A 15,892-nucleotide genomic window follows, 5' to 3' on the forward strand; every position below is an offset into this window, starting at 1 on the left:
CTTCCTTTCTGTTCAAGGTGATGGGAAGGGTAAAGAGACCTTGGTCGTGGGTGTGTACGTGTGTGCTGATTTACAGTAAACCAAAATATACTGTAGGTATGTGTGTGTGTGCAGTTCTGCCTATAGGCCAAACCAGTGCATGGGATGACCTTCCAAGGACCCTTCCCACCCTAAGACTGGAATAAGTGAAAAGTACTGAGCATCTGAAGAAGCCAAAAGGACTAGCAATCAAACTGCTGTCCAGAGTCACACAAAAAGAATTTATTATCAAGCTGGGAATGGAATGTGGCAGAACTCCCGCCTTCTGAAGACGAACTTTTTCCATTGGCGTGAACAACAAAGTCAGAGAAACTCAGATGAAACAGAGGGGGGAAAGAAACACACACATACCCGTTTCTCCATCTCCAGCATTGATGATCGGTCAGAGGTCTTCTCTTGTTTCTGCTAGTGCAAATTGAAGAGAAACAACGGTCACTTGGGTTGTCTGAGGGTCACTAGGAAGCCCGGTCTGGTTCAGCTTCACCGTCAGACACCCAGAAATAGATGTCAGGGCTTTAGGCTCTCACTGCGGCAGAAGTCCCTAGCAAACAGATTCTGACAGATCTCTAAGCCTGACATGATTCCCTCTCTGAAGTTTGCAGGATTCCCATCGGGGAGTAGAAGGCAGTAGTGGTGTTTCTTGAAGTTTAGCACAGTCACAAGTGCAAAGACATTCCCACAACACACACACAAACCCCTGCTAGCTCTTTAACGCCAACTATCTTCTTATGCCTCACCACCCCTCCCTTCTCCTGGTCTGTGAGTAATCTCACAACCCAGAGGAAATGAAAAGTGGCTTTTTTTCTTTGAAAGCTAGAGACTCAGGAACTTGAAGGTCTAAGTCGCTGGCACTCTTCTAAGCAATCCCTTTGCACTCATTCTTTCTGCTTTGGGCACTTATGCCGTTTCTCTTTTAAAGCAGTGGTTTGCATGTGTGGGTGGGTTCCAGGGCTTCTCAGGAGCTCACTCATGCCATCTGCCCTGCTTTGAACTGAACAGTTCCCCTTTTATCTCTTTTGTATACTGAGCTTCCAGGTGAGGTAAGATTTAACCTGAACAAAAGATTAGAACTTTCTTTTAGAACATCTTTGACTTTTGCTATAAATGTCACAGAAGGGCCAAAAAAATTTAGCCACCAGAGCTAACAAGTAGAATTACTTCAGGTAGTGACTCTTAGACAGGGAATGGAATTGAACCTAAAGTTCCTTTTGGCCTTAGCACTGTAAAATTTCTTACATTTAATAGACTACATTTAATAAATACAGGGTGATTATTTTTATTTTGCCTAGTACCATGCACAAGCAACCTTTAATAAATATAGAAAGTATGCTGGTCTTCTAGCAGACGTTTCTTTCTTCAGAATATTAAGGAATAGCTAGAACTAACAGTAAAACTCTGATTTCTGGCTCCTGTCCTGGGCTTTCACCTTCTATTCTGAAGGTCAGGGCCATCTGCCTTTCACTGAATCTACTATGAAGCGGAAGGAAAAGAAAAAAGGCAGAAGTAGATCCTGGCGCTTGTTTCTGTCCTGGTCAGCCTGAGAAGCACAGAAGCTGTCACTTCTACAGAGTGACCTTAACCAGTTCACTTCTACACAGAACTAGTTTTGACTTGTTTTTTAAATCTTAACCCCCTTAGGGTTAGGGTGGACCTTTTATGTAAGACGTCGTGTATGTCCATGTGGTAAGGGGCTCCCTACAACGTGTGCGGCTGATGGGCCCTCCTCCTCTCTGCCCTGCCCGACAGCTCCACTTGGGGTAAACAGCAGAGAACTGGTGTGTAGCACTGCTGTTTCTCCTAATTTTTAGTCACCTGTATTTGGCAAAACGAAGTATATTCCGACACACCCAGCAAAGCAGTTGGCTAGAAAGTAAACCCTTCCGTAGTGCAAGGCTGATTTTATTTCCAGTGTCCTCTGTGCAAGTCAATGTCAGCAGCTTGTTAGCCTGCTCACTGCTCCAAAGCATGAGCTGGTGGAAAAGCCAAGAACCCCTAAAGGTCAAGAAATGTGCTGTCAGAAGAGTGCTTCTGGAGAGAGTGGGGGAGCAGGTAAAATTGGGTCTTCCTGTGGTTCCTCACATGACTGCTCCCCAATTTTCTGTAAAATAGCCCCAGTAATTCCTGATGAGAAGCAGCAGCAGATCTGTATTAATTAATCACTGTCAGTTCTTGGCACTCCTCAGAATAAAAGTCGGCCTCAGGGATCTTCTGCGGGTGTGCTGTGAACGAGACATTCCACCTGGCTCAGTCAGGTTGGGGCCGGCAGAGCCCTTGAGGTTTGTTTAGTTTTACCCGTGCCTTGTGTGTGTGCGTGCACGTGTGTGCGTGTGCTCTCCTGGGCTGAGACCCACTTTTCCTGTCGCACTGAATCACTCCATGCTCAGCTGTCATCTGTGCCTTACAGATCCCCAGCAGAAGAGCCACGTTCGGCTACTCCAACCAGGCGGAGGGAGGCCTCTTCCAAACGGACAGGCACAGGCCAGGCCATCCCCTGTGCACCTGACCGAGCCCTTCCCTAGAGAATGTGGGTGTCCTGGCTGTCCTGCTGAAATCCCACGCAGTCTGTCCTGCTGTCTTCCAAGTGTTGGCCCATCCCATTCCAGAGGGGTTGCTGCAAGATGTTCAGAGGTATTTGACCACCCCTGCCCCCCAAGTCCCATGTATTCAGTACTGGATAATCCTAGCGTGTTAGGCTTTGCTTTTGGATTATATCATATGGCCAGAACAACTAGCCATCTCTGGTTTTCATTTATGCCTTCCCAGTGAAGAGTCATTTTTACCTCAGTTCAGCTTTCAAAATTCTTAGTCACTGGGCATTCCAGGAGGGCAATAACTCAATAGGTTTCCTGTTAACTCAGCAATAACCCAAGACAGCACCTGCTTCGGCTTTCAGCTGCAGTGTTTGTCTCACTGGTGATGAGGTTATTGCCTCTAGTATCCTCTAAAGCGTCGCCTAATTAAATCAGGCCTGGCACTAAAAGGAAATGGTTTATCTGGTCTGTTTGCCGCTAACATTCCTTATTTCTAGGCTGAAAAACGGTGGCGGCTTGAGGAGGTAACATATGCTGCAGGACAGAATCTTTGCTTTGGGACCTGACTGTACATTCTAACACCTTTGTCCTTGATTTCTTTCTTTCTTTTTGAGAGAGAGAGAGAGCGCACAAGAGAGCGTGAGGGGCAGAAGGAGAAGGAGAGAGAGAATCTTAAGCAGGCTCCATGCCCAGCGTGGAGCCCAACTCAGGGCTCTATCTCACAACCCTGAGATCATGACCTGAGCCGAAATCGAGTCAGATGCTTAACGGACTGAGCCACCCAGGCGCCCCTGTCCTTGATTTCTTATATGACCCATGCAAACCACTTATAAATCTAGGCCTAATTTGCTACCTCTCTGCACTGGGTTTAATGGTGTCTTGCTTATCCCTCTCTAGGAGGTGACTGTAGATAAACTGAACTGAAACATGATGATCAAGACAGGAGACACTGTCTAGGACTAATCTTATGATGCTGGTTAATACGTTTTACTAAGAAATAAGTAGATAATCCATAATATTACTTATTAGCATTCAGGCTGTTAGGACTTGTTCACTGAACTATCAGTTTTCCGTCTTAAGTTAAATGCCAATTGAACCCTGAAATCAGATGAGAATCTCAGGGGCTTCTGTCTTCCTGTCTCTGAGGAGGGCCAATCTTAATTCCATGTCACTTCCCCTCTCTAAGACCCCAAGTTACTTTGCCTCCTCACACTCACCCTGCCACCCAGCCTTTTTCCTCTTCTCTCTTACCTGGGCCATCTTCTCAAGCTTGGACTTTATATCTGCTAGCTCTAGCTGGGCCTCCTGAAGTTTTGTTTTCAGTTTTTGGTTTTCAGACAGGGCACTCTCATAGAGCTGAGGGGAGGGAAAGAGAATCAGGTCACCTACTAGGCAGGGCTTGCAGGATTAGCACTCACACAGTTTCATCCTACGAGAACCACCCCCCCCCCCCCCCCCCAACCATCATTGTGGGACAGATGGAGAAGATGGAGGAAGTCTAGGAAACAGAATATATTCAGCCAATTGGTTTCTTGCTTCTTAACATTGGTGAAGTCCCAGGTGCTGAACACAAACAGAATGGTGCTCCAACTTCAAAAATGTTAATCTCTGGGGGAAAAAATAGTCACTGTCATTCCCCATACAAAGAGAATTATTTTTTTAGAGCCGGTCTAGTGTATATATTGATTTTAGTCAAGTTCTGCTTAACACAACATTAACAAAACAAACATTTCATTAACAAAAATGGTTTTCTCCCCTGGCATCTCAAGCACTTGAAAGGGAAGGTTTTCAAGTCAGCCCCTGGAGCTAGGTACTCTTCTGCAAGAACCAAAGGCAATGAACTGTAAAGTGTTTTAAACCCCCAACAAACCAGATTATCATTTACCATCACCGAGAAGTATTTGGTTGACATTCACAGGACCTCATTAAAAGCACATGTCTGTTAATAATATGAGTCTTACCAAATGACTCTCTGGGCTCAGACACACAGCACTACTTTTATTTCCCCTTTCTACAATTGTCAATCTTTGCTTTTTCCTACACTTCTAAATATCTGATTCAAGGCATATATTTACTGCCCTAAAAACAATATATGAAATGGTCTGTGTTTAACTGGTAGAGAGGTGGAACAAACCAAGAAAATTAGTTGCTACTATTTATCACGTAAAGCACTTTTCTTCTGCTTCATGGGAACTACAATCATTTTTCTACATTGGGGAAAAGGCTGAGAGGTTTACGTGTTGTAACCCAACAACAGCAAAGTTGAAAAGGGAGCCTACTTTTTTATAATCCCTGTTGCTGTCCTCCTCCACGCGGCTGGTCAGGGTGGCAAGGCGGGCCTCCCGGGCCTCGCGGCGGGCTCTTGCTGAGGCCCGGTCACTGTAAGAATCACTGCTTGTAGGGTTACTACCTCCTGATTCCAACCTGTGGGAGATACATTAAAGGTAAACACTGGTTTTAAGAATGAAGAGAGGGAGGAAGGTAATGCTTCAGGGGAGTTTGCACCTTTTCTAAGAGGCACTTGAGCACCTTGGCCAGAAACAACGCACATTCCTTCCCTGAATCCCCTCAGCCAGCATTCTCGGACCTCTGAGCTAAGCTGCGCCAGCTTGGAGGAGGAGGCCATCATTTGCCAAGAATGGAGCTTACTTGAAAAACTGGCGGTTTGGACCCATGTGCCGACTTAAATCTTAAGAGCTTTTCAAATTAGTTTGGGGTTGAACAGCTTTCCTCAAAGAGTGTGCTTTTAAAAGCAGAAGTTTTTTTGGATCTCAATGGCTCTTAGACAATGATTCCAATGAACTGTCAATGAATCAGAAACATACGGACTTGGGAGTTCAGAGCTGGAGGGCTTGGGGGCGGAAATGACAATGAGGGCATGGCGAGTATGTTTTTTAGGTGCACTGCAGGGTTTGTTGGAATCTCAAACATTTCAGGGTACCACCTCCGTGCCCAAACAGCTATTTTTCTACCCTCTCTTCTCCAGTCCATATTGCAGTTGTGAGCCTGTGATGAGGATTTCTACGTCTTCCAGCAGTTGAGCTCTGAGAGTCGATGGTGGCCTCATTTCCAGGAGTGGTAAGTTCATTAGTGGAAGGGTCTCTCAGCTGATTATCTGTTTAAGTGTACAACGATCATCCTGATTCTTTTTTTTTTTTAAAGATTTTATTTATTTTTTAGAGAGCGAGCGAGAGAGAAGCAGCATGAGAGGGAAGAGGGTCAGAGGGAGAAGCAGGCTCCCCGCCGAGCCGGGAGCCCGATGTGGGACTTGATCCCAGGACCCTGGGATCATGACCTGAGCCGAAGGCAGACGCTTAACCATCTGAGCCACCCAGGCGCCCGATCATCCTGATTCTTAACAGTGGTTTACATTTTTCTCAGACTTTGTTCTTTCCAAATGAAAATGTGACCCACAAGACTGCTACGTACAAACCAGCCCTGCAGAGCTCTCCCTCCCTGAACTGGGATGGTGTGCTGAATCACAGCTGTGGAACTTCCATCTCAAGGCTCTGTCCTGTGGTAGCTATTGCCAAAGCTGGGGGTGGGGGAGCTGGAATACGTATCAGAAGAAGTAGAGGAGCAATAAGGAGGACACAGCGGGGGAGAGGCAAAGCTCCTAATGGCATTAAGGGCCACTTTGTCGTACAGAGATGCTAAGTCCTACAACATTCTTCACAGCTTTCTTTTTTCTCTTACACTTCTTTTTTTTTTTTTTAATTTGTAAATAGAAACCTCTTCACTGACTTTTCTGATTACAAAAGCAATACATGCTTGCAGAAAAATGTAAGTAGTACCAAAGTGTCTAAAACAGAAAGTAAAAGTCACTCCATAATCCTGCCTAAGAAATAACCCACTGTTAACAGTTACTTCATATCCTTGCAAAAGGTTAAACACATAGATACATTAAAATGTATATATTTCTATAAATAAAACCAGATAATACATACTATTGTCTAACTCCTCCTCCTCCCTCCCTTATCACTACGCTTGGAGGCATCTTACCATGTAAGTAAACAGATCTGTCTCATTAAAAAAAAAAAAAATGACTGCACAGTCTTCCACTGAGTGGTGTATGGTAACTGAATCTTCTAGTGACAGACACCTCTATTATTTTGAACTTTTTAGCTATTAGAAATGATGCAACAAGTGAGAAGATGTGTCTATAAATTTTAGTGCATTTGCCTGATTATTTTCTTAGGATAAAATCTTAGAAGTGGAACCCTTTGGTCAAGGTGTAAGTCTATTCTAAATTTTGATACATGTATTGTCATACTGTCCTTCAGAGAGTTTAATCCTTTCTAGTCCAATAGGAGAAACATTGTCATTAATTTTAATATTTGTAGATCACTAGGAAGGTTCAGTATCTTTGATTATTTATCTTTGTTTCTGAATTGTCAATTCAGAGCCTTTGTTAATCTTCCGCTTGTTACACTGTGGGAGCATCCTATATAGCAAAGCTTTTAAAACTACACAACATAAGCTGCAAATATTTTTTCCCACTTTACTTTTTGTCTCTGTTTATGGTGTCTATTACTAGCAGAGATTTTACATTTTATATAACTAAATTGGACAATTTTTACCTTTATGGTACCATGCCTGGGAGAGTCTTTCCTATATAAAGATTATAAATATTTTCTTCTATTGCTTTTGTAGTAAAATCATTTTCTCTTAAAAACTGTAATCCATCTGGAATCTGGTTTTGTTTTTGTTTTTTGGTATGGCTTCAGGGAAGGATCTGTTTTCCCAAACAGACGGTCAGTTGTCCCAATGATCACTTATTAAATAACTCTTCCCCCACAGAGTTGACAAATCACCTTATACATATGACTTTGGGGGACTATACTGTGTTCCACTGATATCTTTGTTTATTCTTGAACTAATACCCCACTGTTTTAACCATTAGTTTTTTGGCATATTTTGAGGTCTATAGGGAAAGTCTCTTTTCATAAATGGCTATTATAATGTAACAGAATCCACAAAAAATTAACTATAGCAAAATAACCACTCTCTACCAATTTTGCAAAACTAATTTTCTGCTAGGTTAGATGTAAATTATTTATCTTCAGCTGGTGCCTGGTGAGAGGGTGAGCAGAGGAAGAATCCATGCAAGTTTATACATTTTTAAATATATCATTAAGGTGCAATAAGCTCAATTATCAAACAAATTATAAGACTCATTTGCCCTATGCTATCCCATAACTACATTTTCCCTCAATTTTTTCTTAATTTCTCTATCAGAGGAAAACTGGAAAGGGAGAGGTTCATACTTTTGGCTCCACAGTCTTTACTGTTTTTTATTTTGTTCTTCAGGAAGATCAGTTTTGTATCCTCCGATGCTAGGTGAAAAATTAGAGAGGATCATTCCCCAAACTCTTATCTGCTTCCTTAATTTTTCAGCAATTGCAACACTGGTCTTTAGCTCTTTCAATAAATTATTACGGAGCACCATCTATGTACAAGGAATTGTGTTAGATCCACTATTAAATGACAGTATCTAAACTCAATCTCAATTCGGGCATGTATCCTGCAACAAAGTCTTCTTGAACCACCAGATTAGGCTAATGGCCTCTTCTCTCTGCTCATAATACTGTCCATACCACTATCCTGGCCCTTACTGAAGGTGAGGATAGGGTTTTATTCATGTTGTTTCTGTAGCACAGTGCCTGGTAGGTGCTGTAGGAAAATTAATGTGGTGGAAGTATACAAAATGAATTGGAAGGAGGAGAATCTGAAGGCAGGAGGTGAGTTGCAAAGCTACTGCATTAACTTAAGCAGGAAATAATAAAAGTCTGAACTACTGTGGTGGCTGAGGAAATGAAAAGGAAGGAAAGGATGTGAGAAATATGAGCACATGATATAAAGCTAAGTTTAATTAGACATGCACTTCTCACAAGTATTAAGCATGCATATAAAACAGGGAAAGGTCTTACCTAGAAAGTCTTTCATGCTAGAGAAAGGAAGAGACAAAACAAAAACAAAACCAGCATTAGCAAAGGACTGATAATTATTATTTCCATTTATAAATGCACTTTTCAAATCAGATGTCTCAACTTCACAGGTGGAGATATGGGTGCAATTTAAGAAAAGCAATTCAATGACTGCACAAAAGGCTACTTAAGCTAGTCTTCCATGACTCAGTAGATTTGAGACTGGGGAAAGCACCTTTTTTAACTGGAAGTCAGCAAACTGTAAAATGATCAAAAAACGTATCCCCACCCTTATCCACCACCCAACTAACAAACCATGCTTGTGTTCTAGGAGGGACTGATTTTCTGTGCGGTACTTAGCCTCTCTGGATCTCAATATCCATTCTATTACCTTCCTTCTGTTCACAAACCCCCAACCCTGCCCTGAGTGAATACTGTAATCTACAAATATTAAAACTCAGGACAGTTTCTCGCTTTATCCTAGACCTCTGGTGAAAGGTGAGCAAGAGAGTACAGGGAGCGGGTAAGTCCCATCCTAGTCCCTAGGATGGTGGTTAGAAAATGAAAAGAATAAGAAAGTACTTTGAGGTCTCAGAAGAAAGGAGTTTTGTAGATGCAAACTGTAAGCTTGGTTATCTATCGATGGTCTATCTTTGGTTGTAAACAAACAACAAAAAATGATTATGTCGATATTTTACATTTTAAAAAATCATAGATGACCGTTACCCTCTTATTTCCACCTTTTTTTTTTTTTTTAAAGAACTCAGGCAAATAAAAACTCAGTTGATTTGAATGTATTTACTTATTTTCTCTTTGGAGATACTGAAGAACAACAAAGTCCTCAAGGACACACAAAAAATGGAAGAAGAGAAACAAGGGCCCAATAATCTACAAAACGAATAATAAATCCTTTGACTGCTGAGGAGTCACTCAATGACACTGCTTTGTTGAAGAAGCATTAAACGGTCCCTGGAAGCCACTGGTTTGTCAACCAACACAGCATGACAGCACAATATATACCACCCCCTAAAGCTGTCCAGAAGTGTTTGCTGAAAGGAATTCTCTCTCTAAACCACAAGTATATTCATCAGAATTCTTTTGTGGACTTTTTCAAAATGTACATATCCCAACATCAATCCTAGAGACTCTCTTTCCCTAGGTCTAGATAGGGCCTTCTAACATGTATTTTTTAAAAGTCCCTCAGATGATTCTGTGGTACAGCCCTGGTCAAGCACCATTGGACTAAACAAAGGCTTTTTAATGTGAGGATGTGTCCCACTGGAGATGGGGAAGCCAGTAAGAAAAGTATATAGTGCCTCTTTAGCATTCTCATAAACTTGGGAGTTGTAGTGTCCTAAAACTTACGAATCTGGAATTGAGGAATGGTCCCTGTCTCACATTTATAAATGATCTTCAGGGAGAGTCATATGCCTAGCCCACACTATCAATGACTACTTTATCAACATTAGAACTAAGGTTGTTTCTCTTACTTGAATCCTATTTTCGAACAAAGAAACTAAATTTTAATCACCTCTCAAGAATTACTTAATGTATAAACACGTTTCAAGTCTACTCAAGTGAAAACTGAGATGCTAAACTGTTGGCGATGCCCACTCACCAGCTTAGTGTTAAGATCCAGCCTTTAAGGCATCTGGGTGAATTCAAATTCATATCCCAGGAAAACTGTAAACTGACATGGCAAAGATTCATGAATTAAGAATGAACTCCATACCAGCAAATGTTAAGGATCTAGTGAATTTAAGAACCCACTGCGTGCAAAGCCCTGCAGAAGAGGCACCAAGGAAGAATACACAGAATAAGCTGTGTGAGTCAGGAGAGCACCAGGAACATAATCAACAAGCTTGTCTGAAGCAAGGGAAGGAACACATGTGAGTAAGTGCTAAGGAGGTAAGGGTGGTAATCAGTGGGCTCCAACTACAAAGGCTTTCTAAAAGTCATGAATTTTGAGAAGAGAAGCTTAGAGAAATACAAAGACATACATCCATAGATTTAAAAAAGACATGTTGTTACGGGTGGTTTCCTTACCAGTGATGCATGCACTTATTCCCAGTTACATCCTCAGTGCCAGAACACGATGGGTGCTCAGTGAAGACTCACGGAACTAAACTGTTAATGCTTCTGGGAAAGAGTGTGATGTCCTTGGCTGGACCTGAGCTCTAATTGTTGCTTTGACATCTTCTAGCTATGTGACCTTGTGCAAGTTACCAGCTACTCTTATGGTAAAAATTAAATGTGATAGTTATTATGAGGAAGTACATTCTTAAAATGTCAGCTTCCTCTCCTGCCCTGCCCCCCTCCCCCGTTCCCTTTCTGGTTATAAAAATACTATATTGGCTGCTGATGTCAGTTAGAGTAGTAAGTTAACTTAGGACCTTTGAGTCAGGGAATTGAGCCCACAGACAACCAAATGAAACAACAATTTAACAATTTAAGAGACCATTTACTTTCTCTTGCTACTTCTAGGCAAAGCTGCCTTTTTCAAACTTCACTGTCCATATGGGAGAACCGTTCTCCCCCCCACCCCGCCCTTGGGAGAACTATTCTTGTCAGTCTCTCCAAAGACAGGCCTGCCACACCATCTCTTAGGTATGGAAAAGGACCCATATATAATCAAACTACTCTGCCTTGTGCCTTCTTTTGCTTCCTCCTAACTGAAATAGAAGTCTACCTTGCATGGTATTCACTGACTGAGACCTGATTCATTTACTGACAAATCACGTTTATCTATTGACTTTGTTATTCCTAAAATGTGGGACCTCACTTGAAAATGCTTTAGTTTCCTCTTTGTAAATATCTAATTTGTTGGGTAAGATTTTAGCTACATCTTCAGCTTTAAGTTCAGCCAGCCCTGTAGACTCTGGCAGTTGCCTCTATAGTGAAGAAACAGTGTTTTTTTTTCACTAAGACGAGGAAATTACGATTTTACCAGGTATCAGTTTTAGCCATTATATAGATATCAAAGCTCGCTAATCATTTCCACTGATTTATTCCTATAAGAATGACATATAATTAACCTTTTTCATTTAGGACAGTCTAGAAACACTACGAAGCTATTTATGCCCTGTTGTCACCCCCAAGAAAGTTCTCAGACAGATATGTGACAGTACAGCATGGCTGGATATGCCGTATGGCAGCCACGGAGGAGGTTGATATAAAATTTAAACACTTAAAAACAAAAAAATAGGTTAGAGCTACCAAGCAGTAATTGGGTTCCTGGATATGAAAAGGTAGATTGCACAGGGTTTTCTAGAGGCCTAAACGAATCTCTCCACAGATGACAGCACGCAGAGGAAGGTAATGCTAAGGGTGCTCAAACCTGTGCGAGCTATACCAATTCTTGTCCTGACAGGCATACTTGCAGATGTTTCCCACAGACAGCCAACTAGGAAGCTGATGAATGACACCGATTTCTGCCTGCCAGGAGCAACTAAAAGCAAGTATCACAGTCTGCTGTTTATCATTTTTTTTTTTAAAGATTTTATTTATTTGACACAGAGAGAGACACAGCGAGAGAGGGAACCACAAGCAGGGGGAGTGGGAGAGGGAGAAGCAGGCTTCCCGCTGAGCAGGGAGCCCGATGTGGGGCTCGATCCCAGGACCCTGGGATCACAACCTGAGCCGAAGGCAGATGCTTAACGACTGAGCCACCCAGGCGCCCCTATCATTTTTTTAAGGCATGTTAAGATTTGTGTTATCAATTGGTTTTGGGGTGAACTTTAATAAAAAAATGTCTAGGTGATGAGTGATCCAGTAGACATGAGGGGAGACGATGTGCCTAGATCCAGGTATCTGAGAAAGCAGGACTTCCAAGTTAATCCTTGATCTTTCCTCACTACTTCTGACACTCCCTCCCCACCCCCCCACCCCCCACCCCCCCCCCCTCCTTGCTTTTACCTAACTTTTGGAGCTCTCTGGACTTCTTGGGGCTTTTTTTTTTTTTTTTAATTATAGCTTTCAAGGACTACCTTAGCTATGTCCTGGGAAGGTCAACCCAACCAATTAGAGGAGAGCATATAAACCTCATGAACCAAGATGTGGGTATAGTAGAGGTAGCATATTACCATAACACAGCATCATTTCAAAGAAGGATGAAAACTGGAATTTCTAAAGGCGCTGGTGTTATCATTGTAATAGAAATTAGCTTAAGAGGAGTGCTCCTATAGGGCTGAAAGTATATAGGACATGGGGTACCTGGGTGGCTCAGTTGGTTAAGTGGCCGACTCTTGATCTCAGGGTTGTGAGGTTGAGCCCCATGTTGGGCTCCGCACTGGGTGTGGAGCCTGCTTAAGATTCTCTCTCTCCCTCTCCCCTGCCCCCCCCCCCAAACAACAACAACAAAACATATATAGGACTTAGGGCGCAATTTCCCAGCTTCTGATAAAAAACCTTTTCAGATTATACTTCCTCATTTTTTCACTGGTGGAATACCTCTAGAAACTATTGTTTTGCTTGGCTTCTTGATATTCTAGATAATCTGGTGTTTGATGAAAAAACACTGGTTAGACCTAGGGAGAGAAAAGTGGTTTCTTGGGTAAAAGGAGCAGAGCTGCTTAATTGGTAGAGACTTAACTTCAATTTTCCCTTTTCATCCTGCTGTCGATCAAACTAAGCATAGTTCACTGTTATCCTGACACTGCTTCTCATTCTAAAAAGCTGTCTGCCATCCCTACAAGGAGACTACTGAGTGAATGTGGAGAGAGGGAGACAAGATAGAGTGGGAGTTTGCCTAAGTGGTCTCAGGGGAACAGCAAGCCAAGAAGTGACATCATAAAAGGCAAGCAGAACATAGGCTAGGGAAATGAACACTGAAGGTTTTCCAAGAGAAGATTCTAAGAAGTCAGCCTAGTGGGCAGCAAATAAGGAGAAGCCCTACAACAGAGGGCTCCGGGACCCCAGCCAAATCTAGGATCTTCTGGAAGCTAGGAATGTGAGTTCCTCTTACCTATGTTCTGGCAATAGCCCTATCTTTCTCTGCAGGGTCTCTCTTTTATTTATTTATTTATATATTTTTAAAAAAGATCTTTATTTTTTTAATTTTTATTTTTATTATATTTTATTTTTTTATGAGAGAGAGAGCAGAGGGAGAGGGACAAGCAGACTGCAGGCTGAGCACGGAGCCCAACGCGGAGCTTGATCTCAGGACCCTGAGATCATGACCTGAAGCGAAAATCAGGAGTCCGATGGTTAACCAACTGATCCATCCAGGTGCCCCCTGGGTGCCCCCAACTGATCCACTTTTATTTTTTATTTTTTTATTTTTTTTAAAGATTTTATCTATTTATTTGAGAGAGAGAGAATGAGAGACAGAGAGCACGAGAGGGAAGAGGGCAGAGGGGGAAGCAGACCCCCCGCCGAGCAGGGAGCCCGATGCGGGACTCGATTCCGGGACTCCAGGATCATGACCTGAGCCGAAGGCAGTCGCTTAACCAACTGAGCCACCCAGGCGCCCCCCCGATCCACTTTTAAAAACAGAACAATTACTCTTATTCTACTCTTTCAATAGGGTCTGAAGAGCTTACCTGTACATGATGACATCAAATATTTTAGAGAAGGCATGAGTATTCTACCCTATTTGCAGGTTAACACGCACATGTATTATGTTACATGCTCTAGTCAGGAAGTCGGAGAAGGAACTTCTCTAAGTGTTTTAGTTAAAGATCGTTCCTCTATCTTCTACTGAAGACAAATGAATGATGGCCATTAAGGCGAGACTCTTCGGTGTGTCTGAACTAGATAAAAAGCGTTCACAGAAGGAATTACTTTCACAGCTTTTACGGCCCGACTGGGGGCACTAGGTATTGTGAATGAGACCCTGGAGCGGAAGAGACTAAAAGCTGTTCAGAAACCAGTATGAACACAGAAAACAGAGATAAAAAGAATGATTAGCTACTTAGGCCATAGTTTTAAAAAGTGCTCCAAAACCAAGAAGCAGGCTCTCTCCTTTCATGCCTCTTGAAATTCTCCCATAATAATCTCATTGGTTGGGACCTGTTTCTAATAAAAGAACAGAGTGAAGATCGTCATTAATTCAGATGGCAATCCTGGAAAGGGACAGGAACCAGGCCGGTTTTGATTTGTGAAATGTGTAGGGCTCTCAAAACACCAGAGACTGGCTTAGAAAAATCCCCACAAAAGCTTTTAACTTGAAAGTTATCAGGAGTTCAGGAAGGCATGTAATTAAAACCAAACTCCTTTGTCCAAGTTTAAAATAAAATTGTGGCTCTGGAAAGCTGGGCCCAAGGGAAAGGAATGAGACCAAGTCACATGTCTATTGCCAAGACTAAAAGGGGCTTAACTTATGTTCCTTTGGAGTTAGGGCCTGACCCCACAGTGATGGGAAAAATATCTCCTATTTACATTTTCCCTGAAAGGGACTAAGCAGAAAGAACATTTTATATCATGTTTTTGTGCACTAGCTGAGCCAGGGGAAACAATTTGAGCTATTCTGGGATGGCCTACAGAGAACCAGCCTTTCCCTTCAGCGTTCTCAGATTAATGACTGATGATGAACAAGTCAACGATGGGAGTGTGGCTGCAAGCAACATGGACCTTTCAGATTTGGAGGGCTACTGCAAATCTACTCATTATCGGAGCTAATTGACAAGTAATATAATTCTATAACTTCTTGAGTTTAAGAATCATTCTGGTTTCCTACACATGTCTGAGAGAGACAAAGGTTTCTCAGCTTTCTACCTTGAGGGAAGAATACCTTTACAACTCAGATGGGATTCTTGAGAAAGTGAATGGAGAGGCTACTGGTCTAGCTTTGAAAGGGATCGTCTGAGTCTATACTGTTCTAGCAATATACTTGGGGATCCTGCACAATTTGGAAAAATACACGGGGGTGGAATAAAAACTTAAGATTTACATAAGGTGTGACGGTGGAGGATAGTGATGATGAGGTCTGTATCAGGTTTTTTTCTCCACATCTAAAAAATTAGTATTTTCTCAATATCATAAAAAATTTCAATTGTATTTTCTATTGCTGCTGTGACAAATTTTAATAAAATATAGTGGCTTAAAACATCCATTTATTATCTCACAGTTTTGGCAGGTCAGAAGTCTAGCACAGCTCTACTGGGTTCCCTGCTCATGTTCTCACTGGGCAGAAATCAAGGTGTCTGCTGGCTGGGCTCCTATCTGGAGGCTCTGGGGGAAGAATCTGCTTTTAAGACCATTCAGGGTAACCTCAATGAGATACCACCTCACACCAGTCAGAATGGCTAAAATTAACAAGTCAGGAAACGACAGATGTTGGCGGGGATGCAGAGAAAGGGGAACCCTCCTACACTGTTGGTGGGAATGCAAGCTGGTGCAGCCACTCTGGAAAACAGTATGGAGGTTCCTCAAAAAGTTGAAAATAGAGCTACCATA

The 15,892-nt window shown here is 42.3% G+C and overlaps 1 protein-coding gene across 6 annotated transcripts in view; it reads right to left on the reverse strand.

Moving 5' to 3' along the window:
• PPP1R12B (protein phosphatase 1 regulatory subunit 12B) overlaps positions 1 to 15,892 on the reverse strand; it is a 201,962-nt gene that overhangs the window by 12,178 nt on the left and 173,892 nt on the right. For all 6 annotated transcript variants that reach the window (XM_021682713.1, XM_021682712.1, XM_021682710.1 and 3 more), the window contains 4 exons: positions 8,501 to 8,517; positions 4,850 to 4,994; positions 3,822 to 3,926; positions 391 to 444 (listed from right to left, as the gene is read on the reverse strand). In XM_021682713.1, coding sequence (XP_021538388.1) covers positions 391 to 444; positions 3,822 to 3,926; positions 4,850 to 4,994; positions 8,501 to 8,517 — 321 coding nt within the window. The remainder of the gene's footprint in view (positions 1 to 390; positions 445 to 3,821; positions 3,927 to 4,849; positions 4,995 to 8,500; positions 8,518 to 15,892) is intronic.

Source organism: Neomonachus schauinslandi, chromosome 6 (genome assembly GCF_002201575.2).
Source record: "Neomonachus schauinslandi chromosome 6, ASM220157v2, whole genome shotgun sequence".
NCBI classification, from domain to species: Eukaryota; Metazoa; Chordata; class Mammalia; order Carnivora; family Phocidae; genus Neomonachus; species Neomonachus schauinslandi.